The sequence below is a fragment of the Mastigoproctus giganteus genome, chromosome 2 (genome assembly GCF_048544385.1).
Source record: "Mastigoproctus giganteus isolate SK-2022 chromosome 2, ASM4854438v1, whole genome shotgun sequence".
Classification (NCBI taxonomy): Eukaryota; Metazoa; Arthropoda; class Arachnida; order Uropygi; family Thelyphonidae; genus Mastigoproctus; species Mastigoproctus giganteus.
Window position 1 is genome coordinate 252,687,441 of NC_143576.1, and position 20,601 is coordinate 252,708,041.

Sequence of the window (20,601 nt, forward strand, 5' to 3'; positions counted from 1 at the left end):
ACACTTTTACTGGTCAAACATCATGAAACTGTGAAAATGTCTGTGACAATTGCTGAATTGTCACATATGAGGAACGTTTCAAAAGTTCATAGCCTGCGTGTGAAAGGGTAGTGGTATAGAATTAAAAATTTCTGTACTTGATATATAACACTTCAAAAGTAACCCACCATGTTTCATGCAATTTTAATAGTCTTTTTTTTAATTACAGGTCCAGAAGTCAACAAAGTTGTGTGAATAAAGACAGCCATCATGCAGTAATCTAATTCATGAGAATATGGTTGCAGCATAATTTTTTTTCATTTATTTTCACACAATTTTATATACATTCTCAAGATTTATATTAATAAATTTATATGCAACATCAGAGGAGGATGCCCCTTCTTATTCCATGGTAAAGAAGTGGGAATCAGAATTTAAACGAGAGATGGAGCCTGGAATACACACTCCAGACAGCGTGCTGTCTGGAGTGACAGTGATAGACGAATGAAAGTCAGTACATTGCCAGCATTTTGGAAATTTCATCCGAATGTGCGTACTACATAACAGAGGTTCTCACTATGAAAAAGGTGTCAGCACTCTGGGTCCCAAAATTGTTGATAGTAGATTAAAAATGCACAGGAGTAGTAAAGTCAAATGACCATTTTCATCATGTGAAAACAGATCCAGCAAATTTCCTTGCAAGGTTGGTGACCATGGATGGGATGGTCCATTACTTTGAGCCAGAGACTAAAGAGCAATACAAATAGTGGAAAACACAGCTCTTCTCGATTCCTTCTGCTGGCTAGGTCTTGACATCGGTTTTTTTTTTGGGATGCTGATGGAATGTCGCTAATGGAATATCTTCAGAAAGGCCAAAAAATCAGAGTATTACGTAAAAATCGGTATATTACGCAGACATTGTGAAGCGTTGGTGTGAAAATATCAAAGACAAGCGCCAAGGAAAACTCAGCAAAGGAGTCTTGTTCCGCCTGGGCATCGTGCCTGCATACAAGGCTGTCATTGTCATGGCTGCACTACATGAGTACGGATTTGAAATCTTGGACAATCCACCATATTCACAGATCTAGCACCATCGAACTTTTACCTATTTCCTAATTTGAAAAAAAAAAAAAAAACACCTGGCTGGCATCCATTTTCCCACCGAGAGTGAGGTTATTGCTGCAGTGGATGCATTTCTGGAGGTCCAGTAGAAAACGTTCATCGCAGCTGGAATCAACGCATTGTAGCATCGGTGGCAAAAATGTACTGACTCCAAACGGGACTATATTCACGAGTAACTTTTTACCAGAGTCCTCAAACTCTTCATACTCAGGCCACGAACTTTTCAGACACCCTTCGTAATTTCTTAATTTGTAAAATTCCTAAATCGGCATTATTTTCTTTTGTATTTCTGATGAATAGGAAGCAGTATAACCAAAGGGGCTCGTAAATTCCAAACTTCTCTCTTTATCAAAAAAAAATAAAATAAATAAATAATAAAATAAACTAAACTTAAAAATATTTACAGGAAGTTCTTTCAGTAGCTAAGCTGTTTAGCCAATTTTTAGTAATTTAAACATTTAGTTTTATATTTTTGTTTCAGATTAAGCACTGCAGTTGTTACGACTCTTGCAGAACTGCTTCAAGACACCGATACATTTTATGGAAGGGCGCGCCATCTGACAACTAAAAAGTATGTTTGCTATTTTACAGTCCTGTTATTTTATTATTACAATAAAATCGATCGTTGCTTTAATAAAAATTATCACCTTGTTCGTGTAGTTGTTGTTATATGAGTATCAGCAACTAACGCCATGTTGCTCAGTGTATATTGTCTGTAAGTTGCATGTGTTATGTTCTGAGGTCGATTTTCTGTGTGCTGGAGGAAAAATACGAGTTTCCGGGAGAAAAAACCATGCTACCCTCGCCTGAGAGCCACGTTGTGAAAAAGGAGCATAAAAATTCCTCAGGTCATCGACGGGACACGAAATTGGGTCTTTTCCACGCAGCTTGGAGAGGACAGCGATCCTGCCAACTGTGCTACCCACGCGGGTTGTTTGTGTAGTAGGGAAAACTTAAGATATCACAGCTACGTTTAAAAATGTGACATTTTGTCTCGCTGAAGCCTGGGATTCTGTATTACCCAAACTTATTGAGACCTCGTGGTAAAATTGTGACATAAAAACTGGATGATTTTCTAAAAGATTTTAAAACTCGGCACAGTGAAGTTCAGAGTGGCAAACTTTGAATTAGTTCGGATTATCGCGATTGAAGTGCAGTAACTTAAAAAGAACCGGATGACGGTATTTGTCTCTAAGTTTAACAGAAGTCAAAGCCTTAGCGCCAAGGATAGCATTCGCTTGAATAAAAAGTGTTTTTTTTTTGGCAAAAGAATTCAGTATCACGTTCTTTGTTTATCCCCATTCCTGAATGATTATATTTAGATCCAGTGAGTTTTTTAAGCTAGAAGAGAAAAAAATTTTCGGGAATAGATATTTGTTTGTGAAGGACAATTATGTGGATTTATTAATTAAATACGGTAGATGCCATACATATTTGCAAAATTAGACAGTTTATTGACTCGTCTGAAGAAAGTGCTGCTTACTATTAATATCCGGGCACCCGCGTGCTGATATATTTGGTCACGTCCTACCCGTAGGCCTTCGACGAGACAGTAATACAATTTTGAATGCAAGATGTCGCGATCGACGAAGTAATAGTGCAACAGAAGCATTCGGTGTGTACATGACATTAACGGCACTGAAGAACTGTAGGCCGACGATTCGAGATGTGACTTGCAAATGGAAGCAGACTGGCGCTAAAATTGTCACGAAACGATCTGCAAAACCTCCGGAGTGGACAGAACATCACAGAAGAGCACTGCAAAGAATCATCCCCTCGGAACGCCAGTCAACGTTGCCGCAGCACACACACAGGTCCACAGTAAGACGATTGGGACACATGTAAACACCAGTACATGTGTCTCAATTAATTCTATAAATATAAATTATATTTATATTTAATTTCAAGCTACGTAGATTCAGCATTTATAAATTCTGTCGTTTAGACCTGTAACAGATGCTTTAAAATATTATTAATTTAAACTTAATTATGATTTGCTATGTATTTAATAATATATAGTATTTCAGAGCAATACAAAATGTTTGTTTTTCTCATATATTACTTTTCTCATAACATATTACTTTTCCTCATAACATATATAATTGTCCATTAACTTTCATATTCATTATACGAGGGGTTTTGATAAGTTTCCGGCCTCAGAAAGAAAACATGGCGCCAATGGCAAATGAATGTCATTTTATTCAACATAGTTCCCTTCCAGGTTGATACACTTGGCGCAACGTTCCTGCAGCAATTCTATTCCATGGTAATAGAAGTCTTTGTCTTTGTCTGCAAACCACCCCTCTACTGCTGATATAACGTCTCTTGTGTCCCTAAATGTTAGTACCTTTGAGGTGCATTTTGTGGTTGGGGAACAGATAATATTCTGGCCTTGTGGCAGGGAACATTGTCTTGAAGGAAAATGATGCGTTTTAACAACTTTCCCCCTCCTATTTTCCTTCAGAGCGGCATGCAATTTGTTCAACATGACCACATAACATTCAGCATTCAAGGTGGTGCCTTTTTTCAGGTATTCGCTGAGTATTATCCCCTCACAATCCCAAAATATCACACCCATCACTTTCCCTGCAGATCTCTGTCTGCAAAATTTTTTGGGTCGTGGTGATCCATCATGGTACCACTGCATGGATTAATTTTTGGTCTCGGGATCATACACGTACAATGGTGCTTTATCAACTGTCACTATTCGTTGAATAACATTGTTTGCGCTACTTGAAAAACGGTCCAAAATTGCCTTCGCACAGTCCCTTCTTTTCCTCCTGTCATCAGCTGTCAAGAGTTTGGGAACTCACTTGGCAGACAGTTTTCTCATACACAATTCTTCATGCACAATGTAATGCACCCACTCCAAACTGATGCTCAGGGTGTCTGCTACACGTTGCAGACCCGTCCTCCTATCTGCAAGGATCAGGTCGTGGACACTATCGACAATTTCCACAGTCACTACAGTCCTGGGTCTTCCTGGTCTTTCCTAATCTTCTGTGTTTGTTCTCTCCCTCCTGAAATCGGCCAACCACGATTTCACTGTGCTTTATGAAGGGCACTCCTTGGCCATTGTTTGTTTCAATTCGTCATAAATTTCTTTGGCTCCCATTTTCGACTCTTCTCAACTTTGGAAAAACTCACACTTTGCGTCGCCATGGTCACTTCAGACCTGTAAAAAAAATTACTACTATCAGGAAATAAATGAAATTTTTCCCATGTTATGAGAAATTTGGTAACAACATACTAAAAGGATTTTTATCTATTCAAATTTTTTCCTTGTCAGGCCGGAAACTTATCAAAAACCCCTCGTAACTAGAGCAAAATGTCTCTAATTCGGACCTTTTTGTAATTCAGACTATTTTCTTCCTCTTGTATACATTTTATTTATGTAAAACGGAAATTTTTTCTAAACTAGAACTTAATAATACAATTCCGAACTCCTTCCATATTCATTTCGCAATCACTTTGTAAAAGAAATAAAATCATTAAAAAAAAAAATTGAATGAAAATGAAAACATCAAGTAAATGTTAGATGATTCTGAAAATCAGAGGATAAAAGAAAATAAATAAAATGAAATGAAATAGGCCAATATTAAAAATTATAATATAAAAAAGTTCTAATTAGAACTCAGTTAGAGTGAAGTAATGTAAATTAGAATAGTAAGTATAGAGAAAAAGGCATTTAAGGAATCAAAGATGAAGATGTCACACAACAGTGGAGAAAGGATATTAAAGTGAGATCTAAAAAGTAGCTAGAAGCAAATAAAGATGAGGCTGGATATCATAAGAGGTGTGGCAATAAAGTTCCTGGACTGGTTCAATAAAAAAGAACAAAGTGTAGGAGCTCAAAAATGGTTTTATTTTTATTCAAAGTAATTACCACCTGATTGAATGCACTTATTACACCTTTCTAAAAGTTTTTGAAAAGAATCAGCGAAAGCGTCCAAATAGATGATTCCAGTTCTGCCGGTCCGTTTTTATTTATGTCCTCAACATTCTGAAATCTCTTTCCTTTGAGGATAGTTTTCACTTTGGGAATAATAATAATAAGAGGAAGTCCGCTGGTGCTAGATCAGGGGTGAATAAGTTGGATGGTCATTAGAAATGTCCTCACATCAAGTGCGGAATGGGCGGAGGCATGGTCGTGCAACAAGAACCAGTTGTATTTCTCTCGAAATTGCACCTCACTCGAGAAATGCACTTCGATAATCTTTGAAACACCTGTGTGTAGAACGCAGCATTGACTATCTCCTTCAGGTGCAAATTCCTTGTGAATCATACTTTTAACTTTGTCCTAATACAAATTAAATTAACATATGTAAAACGGAGAGTTAGATATGTTAATTTAGATTAGCAAACCGTGAATAAATTTGTTTTCACGAACTGCTTGAAAATATTTACATAATTATACGCTATCCTCAAAAAAATTATCAAACACACGTCGATTTAATATCGACATCACTACCAGTCACTTCAATAGCGGATCGGTTATGAAGGTGTATGAACTTCTGTGACTCATTATGCCTTAATTATATACCGGTATGGGTCACTTGCTTACCCAGGAAGAGCCAATGGACTAAGAAAACAGAGGTGGTTGTTATTGTTTAGAGTTTTAGGAGCATCGGCGACCAGTGACGGATTTAGCACTTGAGAGGCCCCAGGCGCAATTCAATTTTGAGGCCCCCCTCTAAATTTCGGTACCACTACAGTGTGCATTCTACGCGCATGTTTTACTATAGCACGCGCTCTAGATTTGGTGTTGCCGTTTAATCATTTTGGTTGCAAAATTATTTCATACATATTTCGACTGAAAAAAATGTAACATTAATACATAATCCCAAATCTAACATTAATACATAAAATTAATACATAAAATCTAGCATTAATGATAATATGTATTCTACTTTAGATTCACTTAGATATTTCATAGATATATATTTCATATATCTATGAATACTGCATAGATATTTCATATAATATGTGGGGATATTCGCATAAGAGTTTACTAACTTCACATATTAAATTATAGTTTTATTCAGTAACGGTAATAAAGATGAGTGTAAAAATTTAAAATGAAACAATTTTATTTATTTTTTTTTTTGAGACCTGAGATTTGAGGCCTCCTTGATTTAAGAGGCCCCAGGCGCGCGCCTCGTGCGCCTGTGCGGAAATCCGCCACTGTCGGCGACTAAGACCATATTGCTCCTTGTATCATCATCATCATCATCAGCCATTTTCAATCCACTGCAGGATGAAGGCCTCTCCAGCAACTTTCCAGTTCCTTCTGTTTTGAGCACTGGACATCCATTTACTACCCACAAACTCATGAATTTCATCTATCCATCTCCGCCTTTGTCTTCCAGGTTTTCTTCTAGCTCCTCTTGGATACCATTCTGTTATTTTCTTAGTCCATCTGTCATCATGTCTTCGAGCTATGTGTCCTGCCCAAGACCATTTTAGTTCTTTAGTTTTGATAAGAATGTCCTTTACTTGAGTTTGTTGCCTAATCCATGTGTTTCTCTTCTTATCTAACAGTCTTATTCCCAATATGATTCGTTCCATTCTTCGCTGTGTAGTTCTCAGCTTCTCTTCCATTCTTTTGGTGAGTGCCCAAGTTTCACTTCCATAAGTCATGATGGGGAGTATACATTGGTCCATTATTTTACGTTTCAGACAAACTGGGATATTGCTCTTCAGTATGTGACTATATTTCCTGAATGCTATCCATCCAAAATTTATTCTTCTCTTGACTTCCAGCCATTTATCATTATTACAGCTAATAACTTGTCCCAGATAAGTATATGACTCCACCTTTTCAATTACTGCTCCTTCAATCATTATTTCCCTTTCTGTGGCATACTTGTTCATCATTACTTTTGTTTTAGCCATATTCATCTTTAGTCCAAAATCCTTACTAGCTGTGCATAACTGATTAAGATTTTCCTCTAATTCTTTGGGATCATGGCTTATGACCACAATGTCATCTGCAAATCGTAAATGGTTTAGGTACTCTCCATTCACATTGACTCCTTTCTGCGACCAGTCTAATCTTCTGAAAGCTTCCTCAAGGGCAGCAGTAAACAGCTTCGGAGATATTGTGTCTCCTTGTCGAACTCCTTTCTCAATTTTAAATTTCCTACTGTCTTTGTCTAGTCTAATAAAGGAGGTAGCACTCTCGTATATTTTCTTCAAAATCATAATATATGGGGTATCAATGCCTTGTCTTTCCAGTGCCCGAAACATTGCCTTATGCTGTATGGAGTCAAATGCCTTTTCATAATCCACAAATGCCAGGCATAATGGTATTTTATATTCATTTGCTTTCTCCATTAGCTGTGATATTACATGAAGGTGATCCATGGTTGAGAATCCTGTCCTAAAGCCAGCTTGCTCTTTCGGTTGATTCTCATCCAGTATTCTTTCTAATCTGTTAGTAATGACCCTTGTGAACAACTTGTAGATGTGGGATAACAAGCTAATTGGTCTATAATTTCCAATTTCTGATTTATCTCCTTTCTTATGCAGCAAAACTATGATTGCATTATTCCACTGCTTAGGCGTCACACCTTTTCTAATGCACTTTGTGAAGAGCCTTGCCAGTTTTTGTGTTATGTCTCTTCCTCCCAATTTTAACAACTCTACAGTAACTTCATCTTCCGCCGGGGCTTTCTGATTCTTCATTTTCTTCAATGCATGCTCTACCTCATCAGGAAGAATATTGGGTATGTCGTATGTGTTGCTACTTTGCAATCCATCTTCCCCACTGCTGGCATCATTCCCCTGCTCCTTGTATAATTCTCTATAGTAGTCTTCTGCTATTTGAATTATGCCTTCTCTGCTGTTTATAAGTACACCATCGCTATTCTTCAGTTTCAGTATTATTTGTCTTTCTGTATTACTGCTCATGGCTGCTGATTTAAATCCTTTGTTTTCCCTTAATGCTTGTTCTACTTTTCTTGTGTTAAATCTTCTTATGTCCTCTCTGAGTCTCTTTCTAATGGCTTTGCATAACTCAGCAAAGTTGCTCCTCCTTGTATACTGTTTGCAAATTGCGTGTGTTCTGCGGGCGATTTTCTGTTTTGCTAGATGAAAAACCAGATGTTCAGGGAGAAAAAAAAAAAAAAACATTCTACCCTTGCGCGAGACCGACTAACGTTTTGAAAAAGGCCTGTAAAAATTTCTCTCGTCATCGACAGGACTCGAACTCAAGTCTTTTCCATCCAGTGTGGAGAGGACGGCCATTCTACCAACTGTGCTACCCACGAGAGCAAAACAGAGGTCCATGTAATTTTTGGAGGGTAGTGTATAATGTAATTAGGATTACCTCCTTTCCTATTAGTCCGACATAGTGAGGTTTTACCATATCTTCAAAGTTTTAAGCATGCAGGCCAACTGGCCTGCGAACATGGTCTGATGTTTAATCGAACTCTACATGAATTAACTGTTTACCTGAGCACTAGAAAAAGGAAGTCAATCAGTGGCATGTTAATTTAAGAAATTTTGTTTCTTGTTTTTTTAAAGAGAGTAATAACTGTTTAATTGTCAACTTATATTTTTTATATATTATTCATCGTTTAGTGGTCAGAAGACAAAAGAGTTACTTCTACTGCTAGTAAGTACACCTTGGGTACCTTTACCATATCGGGACGTTACAATCCATGCTGTGATATCACACGAACGATTTTTATCTCAGGACTGGGAAACTTTTCGCGAAGCACCGGTAAGTACCTTTCACTTAGGTAATATGAATAAATAAATAAATAAATAAGATCTTTATTGTACAGTACACCGGTACACGCAGGTACCACAACCATACAATACCCTTCATGGCACCATGCCAGGGGTTAACAAGCGGCAGAGATAATAAAGGAATTGTAAAGATTAATTATAGGTGAATTATATATAAAAAAAAAAAAAGTACTCATAGCAGATAACATTGACTTGAAAGGAAAACTAATACAAAATAACAAAAATAACAAATTGTGATAACAAAAGATTTTCCTCGAGTCCAGTTTTCTGAGAGTCTCTTGCCCCGCCATAACGATCTGAGATCAGTTGGTAGTTCTGGAGACCACGTGCAGATCTAGGATGATCCGTCTATACTTTTTATCATCTATGATTTTAAATAAGTCAGCATCCAGGGATTGAACCAGATGGAGCTTCTGATAAGGGAGGAACCGATCTTTCAAATGTAGTCTCGAAGGAAGAGCAAGAAGCTTGGGAGTGGAGCGGAGACCTGGTTGAGGAATCCGCCAGCACACGGTGTCCCAAACGTTGGGTGCTGAGACTCTCCCGGCAATCATTTTTACGGTGAAGATGAGTCTTCTCTCGTGCATTAATGCTGAAAACCTGGTTAAATTCAGGGCGTTGGCCATCGGTGTTGTGCGCTGCTGTGGTGGGAGATGACACTTCCAGGTTGCCCACTTCAGGAGCCAGTATTCAGGCGGCTTTTAATGGTTTAATTGTGGTGTCTGCAGCTGAGCCCCACAACTCTACTCCATACAGTACACTTCCAAAAATTATCATCCTGATATACATTTCTATCAGGTTTGTGTTGTAAATGTGTAGCAAGTGCTGCTTGGCAACCTACCGTTTCTTGTTGAATTTAGCGCAGAGTTCTTCTATATGGTGATGGAATCGTAATTTTCTGTCGAAGATTACACCCAGATCTCTTTGCTTTTCAACGCAGGGGATCCGGACTCCGTCAATCGCAGGCTGAATTATGGTTGGTATGGGTTTAAGTGAGAATACCATGATGGCAGATTTCTCAGGGTTCACTTGCAGGTCAAAATTCGTGAGGTACTGATAAGGTCTTGTTGATGGTTACTGTGGCGTTTTTGGCTTCATCGGTCAAATTTATTTTTGTGAAGATCTTTAAATCATCTGCATATGATATCATATCTGTTCTATTGTGTATTAGTGGGTAGATGATAGCAGTGAAAAGAATTCCGGACAGGACTCCTCCTTGTGGAACGCCTGCTTGTATTTGTCTAGTATACCTTTGTTTTCCTATGTACATTTGGATGATTCTATTCTGAACAAGGGATGTCAGAAACTTCAATACTGGGCCTGTGATGTGATAGCAATTTCGAAGGAGTTTGAGCAAGGCTGGGATGTGAACACTATCGAACGCAGCTTGTAGATCAAGATATGTGATTGCCATTTCTTCTTTCTCCTCAAATGATCCAAGGATTGCATTAGTAGTCATGATCAGGTTACTAACTGTTGATCTGTTTTGCAACGAATAATGAATTTGCTGGGGCCTGTGCGGGAGAATGTGCATGGTAAGTGTTTTCAGTACTGTTTTTTCAAGTAATTTCAATAGCCACGAGGAACGAGAGATGGGTCTAAAGTGCCTGGCTTCAGTTGGCTGGGAAACTTTTGGGAGTGGCCTAACAGAATATAAATTCCATATTGGAGGGAAAAATTCTCCTTTTAATATGCTATTGAAAATTATCAGGAGGGGATCACTTAGAAATGGGCTCAAAGATTTAATGATAAATTGTGGTACTTTGTCGATTCCCGCTGTACCAGTTGCAGGCAACTTATTAATCACAGATAAAAGGTCTTGTCTTGTTAATTCAATGGTTTTAAGTACATCTCTGGGCACATCATCATCAGACATGGGAATATCACTGGGCTCATGTTGGTTTTGCTGAACTCGTGCAATAAAGTCCATCCACCTTTCAGGATCAAACTGTGGAGGGAGTTCACAGTATTTCTGTCGGTATGATGGACAGCCCTTATGAAGAAGTGTGGTTTCAATGTGATGTTTTATGACTTGAGGCGGTTGAAGCTTGCTCGTCCTTTGGAGTACGCAATTCGGTCCGGAGCTAGTCCTGTCATTTTCCACTGTTTGTACAGTTCCTGTTTAAGCTTAAAACTGTTGCTCAGCTCAGGAGTCCACCATCCTCTCGTACGTTCAGAGATCCTTATTTTCTTTGAGGCTGCATAATTAGAAATTGTGATGAGCCAGCGAGTTAAAAGGTCTAAGGCAAGTTGATTATCACATTGCTCAAGTGCATTCCAAGGAATTGCAGTGGCTGCTTCTAGACATTTAGTAATATTGAGTAATTTTGGGCTCGTTATTATCTTGGTGTGGACCTGAGTCGAGACGTTGTAATTTGGAGTTAGAAAATATAAGTTAATTAATATTTAAGTAATTTAGGACAAAAGCCTCATGCCACGACAGCTGAGGCTTTTACACAAGCTAGGGCATAGCCTCATACGTAGCAGTGAGGAAACTAAGTTTGCTGCTTAGTACATCGATCTCATATTGTGAGGATACTTCGAAGTTTGTCCAGTTCTTCCTTGAATTTATTTATGCTGTTAACTTCTACAACGACAGATGGAAGTTTGTTACAGCAATCAACCACCCGCTGGCTAAAGGCAAATTTCCGCACATCTATTCTACATCTGTCTTTTCTCAATTTGAATTTATGCCCCCTCAGGTACTTAATCTGAACAAGAGGAAGACTCATCAGCATTGAACTTGCTCAAATCATTCAAGGCCTTATACACCTCAATCAGATCACCTCGCAGGTGCCTAGCCTCAAAACTCTGCATAAGTATAAGGTTATATCCTAGTTGTGCAGCAATGTAATTATGAATATACATTTCATTCCTTTTATTACTCAGCTTTTCCACTGCTCACCTGAAATGTTTTTACTTTTCTGAGATATTTTGATTTTGTTGTCTTGACACCACAAATGATATGAAGACGCAAACAAAGTTTAAGATTTACTTCATGGCCTGACTATACAGAATAATAAAACCATATTTAATTGTCAAATGTAAAAATAAAAGATAAAATATTTGCTATTCTTGTAGAGTAAACAATGATAAAAATAAGATAAATCAGGTGGCTATCTGTCCTTTTATCAACTCCCTAACAGCAGTTCACAGATTTGTAAACGACAGGAATGCAGACTATATGGTGTAAGGAAGCCTGAGGCTTTTGCTGCACCAGCCAAAAAAAAAAAAAAAAAAAAAAAAAATTCTGAGTTACCCTGAGAGAGTCACCAAGAAACAGAAGAATGGTGATATCCTTGAGAATTCTCAATACCTGAGTGTGTTGTCTTAGCTGCGAATTTGGGAGAAGGAGGAGGCTGTGTCATGGTATAGAGATCTTTCTGGTAGTATGGACTAGGTTCACTGATCGCAGTGCATGGAACACGAATGCTGCATGATGTATTGATGTCATGGACAATTGCGTGTGCCCTACATTACAGAAATTTAGTGGGCGCAGCCCTCATACCTTTCAACAGGACACTGTTACACATCACAAAGTGAATGTATATTTTGAAGTAAAAAAATCGGAACTTTGCAGTGGTTAGAAGACAGTCCTCATTCAACTTACAGTGGCGGACAAAAAAACTGCATCATTTGTGAATCTTGCAAATAATGTGTTTTGCGCTGTATTGCGGGTTGCAGAAATGTTCGAAATGCATGTGTTATAAATGGGATATATATCTCTGTGAATGAAATTCAATAAAAAGGCTCCACCTGATATACCTAATTGCCATAAATATTTTCCCAAAGGGTAAAATGCGTAATTAATGGAAATATGAGAAATCATGACAACCAAACATATATTTTATTGCATTTACATGTACAAACTGAAATGAAAATTTAACGTAATAGTCTTATGTACTGTAAATCAGCAAAATAAGTCCTCAATATTTTGTTGTTCCTCCTCAAACTGCAATTACAGCCTTGCAACGATCTGGCATAGAGTCAACTTCTGGATATACAGTTGCTCAATTTCGTGGTACCACACCCTTACAATGCTCTCCTGCAGCTGAATCTTACTTGTTGGCTTCTTCTGAGCAATTTTAGACGCCATTATGTACCAGCAATTTTCAATAGGGTTCAAATTTAGACTGTTGCCGGCAGGGCCGTTTTAAGAACTCTCGGGCCCCTCCCGGCGAATTTCCAAATTTGTTCCCTATTCAGTTTAAATTTTGTTTTAATTTTTTTCTGGGTATCTCTTAGTCGCATTCCTAACACCAGGTGAGGCCCCAAGTAGGCCGAGGGCACCTGGCGGACACCAGCAGCCCATGTTGCTGGGCCAGTCCAACATTGTAATTCCAGAATTTCTGAGTTTGACTGTTGACGACTGCAACAGGGCCTTCAAAAGAAGTGTTATTCGTGCCTCAATACTGCCTCACTAATAGTGAAGTTTCTTCCGTGAGATCCTTATCACCTTTTAAAGTTTGAGAACTTTCACTGTTGGAAGCCTCTTACTACGTTGAGAAATGAGAACTTTAACCTCTTGAAAGCCTCTGTTTTCATATACTGTTTTTGTATGCTAACAGTTTTCTTGTTGATATGTTAATAGTTTTTATGTGAACTGAGAACTTTCATCTTGTGGAAACCTCCGTTTTATTTTCTGTCTTTGTATGCTGACAGATCACATGTTGATATTTTAATAGTATATATGTTCATATGTTAGTTGCACAGATATTTAAATGAGTGGTACTTTTTGTTTTGATGTTGAATCTAAGAAATGTAATATATAAATTGTAAAAATGTAAAATATGCATAATTTTGAATGGCAATGGTTGCAGTATGATAGCGCTGATTTTTTATTTTTAAAAAATGGGTACCTCGGGGTGAGTTTCCAAGCCAATAAGCCGATAATCTTGACTGCGTTCTAGCAATGAGGTTAAACTCTTAAATTCTTGTTAATACCATCCTATAAGACTAGTTTCTTGGACGTTATCCTGCTTTTGAGTTCTTCTAGTGCCACTTTCTTGGTAATTGATTGTCAGTTGGTGTTTCTCAGAGGCAGCACATGGCTGCGCTCTCGTTGATGATAACAGTTGGATGATAATCAGATAGTTGTTGGTGTTAAGACTTTTAATGGAGAACGCCTTCTTCAGTGTTCTGTCATATGATTGATTCATAGACAGAACACTTGCAGACCTTACAAATTGCAATTCAGTAACATTTTAACGTGTAGAGGAACTGGATTGTACCTCTTAGCCTTACCAAACTGTATATCCTTGGTGTGTTTACCTAACTTTGTAAGAAATCTCCTGTAGGATACTTTCGTTACTGCCCCAGAAGGGCCCTATGAGGTAACAACGAAACTATAAATTCTGGGTTCTCCTCCATCACCAGCGAGATTCCCGAATAAGTTCTCTCCTAGTGGTAAACTTGGAATTATAATCGTTTCGCTACTGTTCTGGGGTTATTTTTTACATCTCTTGGACTGGCATATGCCTGTTTTTGGAACTTAGATTTTAAGAAGAGTAGGAAAATTTTACTTTTTCTGTAATTTTCAAAATAGAAGAGTGTAAAGATTTAAAAATTGAATGTTTTTTTAATCAATGCGTTAATAAAAAATTTGATTTCTTTGCAGCTCATTCGGTCGGTGGCAGAACTGACTAACGCGTGTACCGCTGTTCTCTATCGTTTCGTCCAACTTGCATATCAGGTGTGTTAAAAACTTTGCAATCTTTAGCAAAGTTCTTTTTTTATTATTTGTTATGTGTCTTATGATTTTCAAAAGTTATTAAAGTGCATTATTCTTATACCGAATTGTGAAGTTGAGAGGAGAAGGAGAATTTGGGAAAAGTAGAGCAATTATTTGCAACATGGGTGGGAAAGTTTGTTGTGGACACGTTCAGCCTTTCCGTAAGAAACGTTTGAAATATAGAAAACTCAAACTCATGAGAGAGCTGGTGAAAGCGTTTTCTGCCAGAATGCATAATCAGTAAATCCTACGTTCCACTGGTTTAAAGATATAACTCTTTGAAACATTTTCTCCCAGGAGAGTACTGAAGGGAAAGTATTCAGAAATAAACCTCATAATATCGTGGGTTTGCGGATAACATTTCACTATATATCACAGCAGTTAAATGACGTGAGGAATTTTATGGTCCTTTTTCAGCGAGCTCAGTTAGTCGGTCTCAGGAGAGGATAGCATGGTTTTTCTCACGGAAACTCGGGTTGTTCGTCCAGCAAAACAGAAAATCGACCAGAGTCCACGCAATTTACAGTATATGCACAGAGCAATATGATCCTAGTCGCTGATGCTCTTAAAATCCTACAACAACAATTAACATGCTGAGGCTTTTGGAGTGTTATGGCCAAGTGTCTAGATACTGAAAATGCATACTTACAATATCAGTACAGCATCTACAGTACTATACCCATACTGGGACATAGTGTCTGTAACTGTGAGCAGTTCCAGTGGTCACTCACAAAACCAATATTAGGAGTACGAAACCGCATACTGTCCTCTGTGATACAGTGATTGACAAAATTAATAGAACAAAATGTTTTTCATGAATAGTTGATTGTGAACAGTGTCGCTGAAGGCGGATATTTGATTTAATAGGCATTCTGGCATGCAAATTCCAAGTATCCAATAGAAATCGATGTACTGCCTTACAGAGCAGCACATTATGCAAATTATTTATGCCTACAAAAACATGGGTTGGAACCACATCACTTCATTCCCGTGTTATGGCTTTCTCAGTGGGACAGCCACATCTCTCAGGTGCTGAGGATGGCAAGTCATCACCGTTTCGATGAGTCTTTGAGATGGCGGGTCATTGGATGACTTGAAGCTGGAGAGTTGCAGGCGTAGGTGGTTTTGTGCCATGCTGTGTCATCTTGGCACCATGGAAGCAGTTTCAAGAGAAGGAACCATTACAGGAAGAGCTGGCCAAAGTCGCCTGAGGGCTATATCATCCAGAACAGACAGCTATCTAGCTCTAACAGCAAGACGGAACCCTACGACGTCCTGTCATCAACTGTCTCTTGAGTTTGCTGCTGTCACTGGTGAAAATATTTCCAACAGGACTGTGTTTAGAAGTCTCAGTTCAAGTAGATTCTATGCAACCGGATTGTGTTAAGAAGGACCAGTTCAAGTGGATTCTATGCAAAGAAGCCAGTGGTTTGTACCCCATTAAACCCAAACCACCATAGTCCTTGTCAAAACTGGTGCCATGAACATGTGACCTGAAGCACTGACAAATGGGATACAGTTCAGTTCTCTGATGGGTGAAGTGACTAAATATAGATCCATAAACTAGGCTTGTTTCCCAGAAAATAATGGAGTCAGTGGTGAATGAAGTAATGCAGGATCACCTTGGAAAAAATGCAGTTATATGGGAATCAGAGTATGGATTTTGTTAAAGGCAGATCCTGTATGACCAATCTAATTAGTTATGGTGCAGTAACCATTAGCATTAGTAGTGGCAAATGATGCAAGAAAGCAAGCTTATACAGCATCAAGCAAAAAAAAAAAAAAAAAAAAAAACTTCCCATTTCACCTGTCCATTCCGTCCAATAGTTTTTCTGGTTTTTCCTTGAATTTATACAAGCTATTCACTTCCACAACAACAGATGGAAGTTTGTTCCAGAAAATAACCACCCGCTGGCTAAAGGCAAACTCCGCACATCTGTTCGCAAATCGGTTCTGAACTCATTGAAATACTTGTCAAACAAGTCTAGGATTAATGCAGCCATGTAACATGAAACATTTTCTTGTTGAAAAATGCTTTGTTTATCTGGGAACAGCTACCATAAATGCACACATGTTTACAAATAATGGAACTGTAAGTCTCCAGTGAGGTGCTGATTAATAAGTATTAAGAATCACCCATCTCATGCTTCAGGCTATTGCTCTTTTCCACTGGTCTATACATTCCCTGCCATTGTTTTGAAACTGGGTTTTGGGAGCCACATGTTAACTACATCACACCACATCTGTCCATCTGCATGGTTCAGTTGAAAACATGATTCACCATTCATTAGACCAGACAACTTGTTTCCTGTTATCCACTGCCAGTGGCCCTGCTGCTGTGGCTGAATTTGCTTGTGATGGTCTGTCTCCACTCCAGCCACATTAATATGGCTTCCGTGTATAGGAAGCCTGAGGCTTATGCTGCAAAAGCCAAAAAAAAAAAAAAAAATTCCTGAGTTACCCTGAGAGAGAGAGAGAGAGAGAGAGAGAGAGAGAGCGAGAGCGAGGTAGAAGGGAATCATCAAGAAGAGAAGAATGATGATATCCAGCTCAGGACCGTGGGTGTTCCAAGCCCATACTCACCAGATGTGAGTCCCTGGGGTTATATATATATATATATATATATATATATATATATATATATGTAAACATGACTCCTCACTTCTTCCCATGGATTTCATCTCTTTGTAGGGATTTCACTTTTATTTGGAGGTTCTCTCTCACTACATGGCACATTACCTTTCTTAGCTTTACACTCCCTATCAGCTTCGCTCACCCTTACACAGAAACTATCCCACTCCTCCTCACATCACCAACCTTCTTCAGACTCCTTTTCGCCCTTTCTCCCCTCTTCGCCCTTTCTCCCCTCTTTGCTTCCTGGATTCCCCTCCAATCACATGGTAGGCTCAAAAGCTTGCCCACTCATTTTTCAGTATCCGATCAGCCGATCATCTACTTCCACTTATCAAGGGTTCCTTCTCGAATTTTCCTTTCTCGAAAGCTCTTCAATCTAACGGCATTCTTGATTATTCACGCTATTCATATGGATGTGGACGTCGAGTCTACTCGGTAGATATCTTTTTGGATACAATATTGCCACATTCCTTAAGTGTGATTGTGCGTTCCCTCCGGCGTGTCCTTGATTGCTATTACATACTAACTCCTTCCAACTGCTCTTTAGAGGATTATAATATCTAAGAAATAAAATTGAATTTATTCTTCTCTCTTTTGCTTTATTAATTAAATTTACTCTTCAACTACGTTTACTATAATATATATCCTGTACTTAATACTCTACATAATTTTTTAAATATAGACCTCAGACAGTTTTGCTGTTTTTCTATTTTGGTGCTGTATAGTTCTGTAAGGCAAAATAAAAAAAAAAATTATACTGAAAGAGAATAATGCCTGTTAATAAATATCTTTCTAAATATTAACCTAAAATTTTATCTAAATAATTTTTTAATCTGAAAACAAGTTTTTATTCTCTAATTATTTCAGGGTAGAGAAATGGCGACAAACCAGAAGGCATATGGTGTATCGTGGATAGTGAGAACCATATCTGAGGCAAAGTCTTTGGTAAATAATCATCGATTTACAGTGTGGTGAAAAAAATATATATTTAAACTGTTATTTATTCCTATGATATTATTTTTATATTTTACATCTCTGTTCATTATTCTTATATAAACTTTTATTGTGCAGTAACAAACAAAGGGACCTACATAATCCTCTTTTTGATTGTCAAGTTTGATATTAGACAGTTACAAATCTTATTTTTATTTCATTTTTTGAAAACTTTCACTTGGGAATATACAGTGTGTGTGTTCCAAAAAGGTGTAACCAATTTTAAATGTTTGTAACAAATGTAATTTTAATGGTAGAAACACGCTAAATGTCAGAAAAACAGTTGAAGTTTTTACTTCAATAATCCGTTCTTTTCATTTGCAGATTGTGACGGTTGTCCTGAAGTTAAAGTAAAGAGGTAACAAATGGATCCTGTGACCAAAGCACAGGTAGTGGAGTGGTTTATTAAACCCGGTCTGAAACGCAGGCTCAACGTAATTTCAGGAGTGCATTAGCATAAGTAGAGGCATATGATGCAAGAAAGCAAGCTTATGCAGCATCAGCCAAAAAAAAAAAAAAAATAAATAAATAAAATAAAAAATAAAAAAATACTCCTATTTCAACCCCTCCGTTCGTTCGAAATACCTGTCCAGCCGAGACTTAAATATATTTAGGATATCACTTCCACAACAAGGGATGGAAGTCTGTTCCACCAACCAACTACCCGCTGGCTAAAGGCAAATTTCCGCCCATCTATCCTACATCTGTCTTTCCTCAATTTGAATTTCTGCTCTCTCAGGGGATTATTCTGAGCAAGAGGAAGAATCCCATCGGCATTGAGCATGCTCAAACCATTCAAGGCTTTATACACCTCTATCAGATCACCTCGTCGGTGCCTAGTCTCCAGACACTGTAATTTGCAAAATTTAAGCCTTTCTTCGTAAGAGCAACCCTTTGTTCCGTTCACTAATCTTGTTGCCCTTCTCTATACTCGTTCCAACAGCTCTACATCCTTCTTAAAATGAGGCCTCCAGACCTGTATACAGTACTCAAGGTGTGGCCTGACCATTGCCTTATACAAGGGAATAATCACCTCTTATTCCTGCTAGAAAAATTCCTATATATCATTGACAAGACACCGTGAACTACTCTTGCAGTCCGTCTGCACAGTTCAGAAAACTTCATATCTGCCTGCACAATTACCCCCAGGTCCTTTTCATTCTCTACCACTGTCAGTGTAGCACCACAGAGTTGATACGTTGCTGCGGGGTTGCTGTTTCCCATATGTAGTACTTTACAATTGTCAATGTTAAACTTCATTTGCCACCTCTCAGCCCATCTGCTCAACCTTTCCAGATCCTGTTGCAGCAGTATAGTGTCAGTAGTGTCCTTAACAACCCTGCCAACCTTTGCATCATCTGCAAACTTGGACATTAAGCTTGATATATCAATATCATTTATAAATACAGAAAACAATAATGGACCCAACACTGAACCCTGAGGGACTCCACTAATAATATTAGTCCACGATGAGCAGTGTCCATTGATTACCACTCTGTCTTCTTCCCCTCAACAATCCCTTTATCCATAGCAGCAATTTGCCTCCAATACCGCACTGCTCCAATTTGTGCAGCAGTCTTCCATGTGCAACAGTATCAAAAGCCTTTCTAAGATGCAATATGACGTAGCCCAGTGGTCAGGGGCGAGAGTGCATAGCACGCGTTCCTTGAGTGGACCGGGGTTCAAGCCCGTGACTACTAAATACGATAAATATTAACCCCGGGGGCTCACATCTGGTGAGTATGGGCTTGGCACACCCAGGGTCCTGAGCTGGATATCATCATTCTTCTTTTTCTTGGTGATTCCCTTTTGACTCTCTCTCTCTCTCTCTCTCTCTCTCTCTCTCTCTTTTGGGGTAATTCGGTAATTTTTTTTTTTTTTTTTGGCTGGTGCTGCATAAGCCTCAGGCTTCCTTACACCATATAGCTAATAATAATAATAATAATAATAATATCAAAGTTATTCCATGCATCCAGTTCTTTTGTGACTGCATCATAGTATCAAATCAAATTGCTCAGGCAACACTTTCCCTTAACAAAACCATGCTGTGTCCGAGCTATAACTGAACTCTTGTCTAGATGATCCTGCAGTGCTTCCTTAACCAGTGCCTCCATTAATTTTCCTGGAACAGAAGTTAAACTCAGATCTGTAATTACTTGTGTCAGCCTTTGATTCTCCTTTGTGAATTGGAGTCACATTTACACATCTCCAGTCTATGGGTACCTCCCCTGAGTCCAAAGAAGCTCTCATAATTATGGCTAAGGGTTTGCTTACTTCCTTTGATTCCTCCTCTGATATAACTGGATAGATCCCATCCACCCTGGGTGCCTTTTTTATGTTTATCCTCAACAATTTCCCCTACACTTTCCTCTCAGTTATTACAAAAT

General features: G+C 38.4%; 1 protein-coding gene across 2 annotated transcripts in view; it reads left to right on the forward strand.

The window, feature by feature from the left end:
* LOC150090383 (uncharacterized protein C12orf56-like) overlaps positions 1 to 20,601 on the forward strand; it is a 104,072-nt gene that overhangs the window by 69,234 nt on the left and 14,237 nt on the right. Inside the window, exons 8-11 of one of the 2 annotated variants that reach the window (XM_090389842.1) lie at positions 1,583 to 1,672; positions 8,686 to 8,827; positions 14,474 to 14,548; positions 18,089 to 18,166. In XM_090389842.1, the coding sequence (XP_090245968.1) occupies positions 1,583 to 1,672; positions 8,686 to 8,827; positions 14,474 to 14,548; positions 18,089 to 18,166 (385 nt within the window). The remainder of the gene's footprint in view (positions 1 to 1,582; positions 1,673 to 8,685; positions 8,828 to 14,473; positions 14,549 to 18,088; positions 18,167 to 20,601) is intronic. The other variant, XM_090389843.1, reaches the window with a different exon arrangement.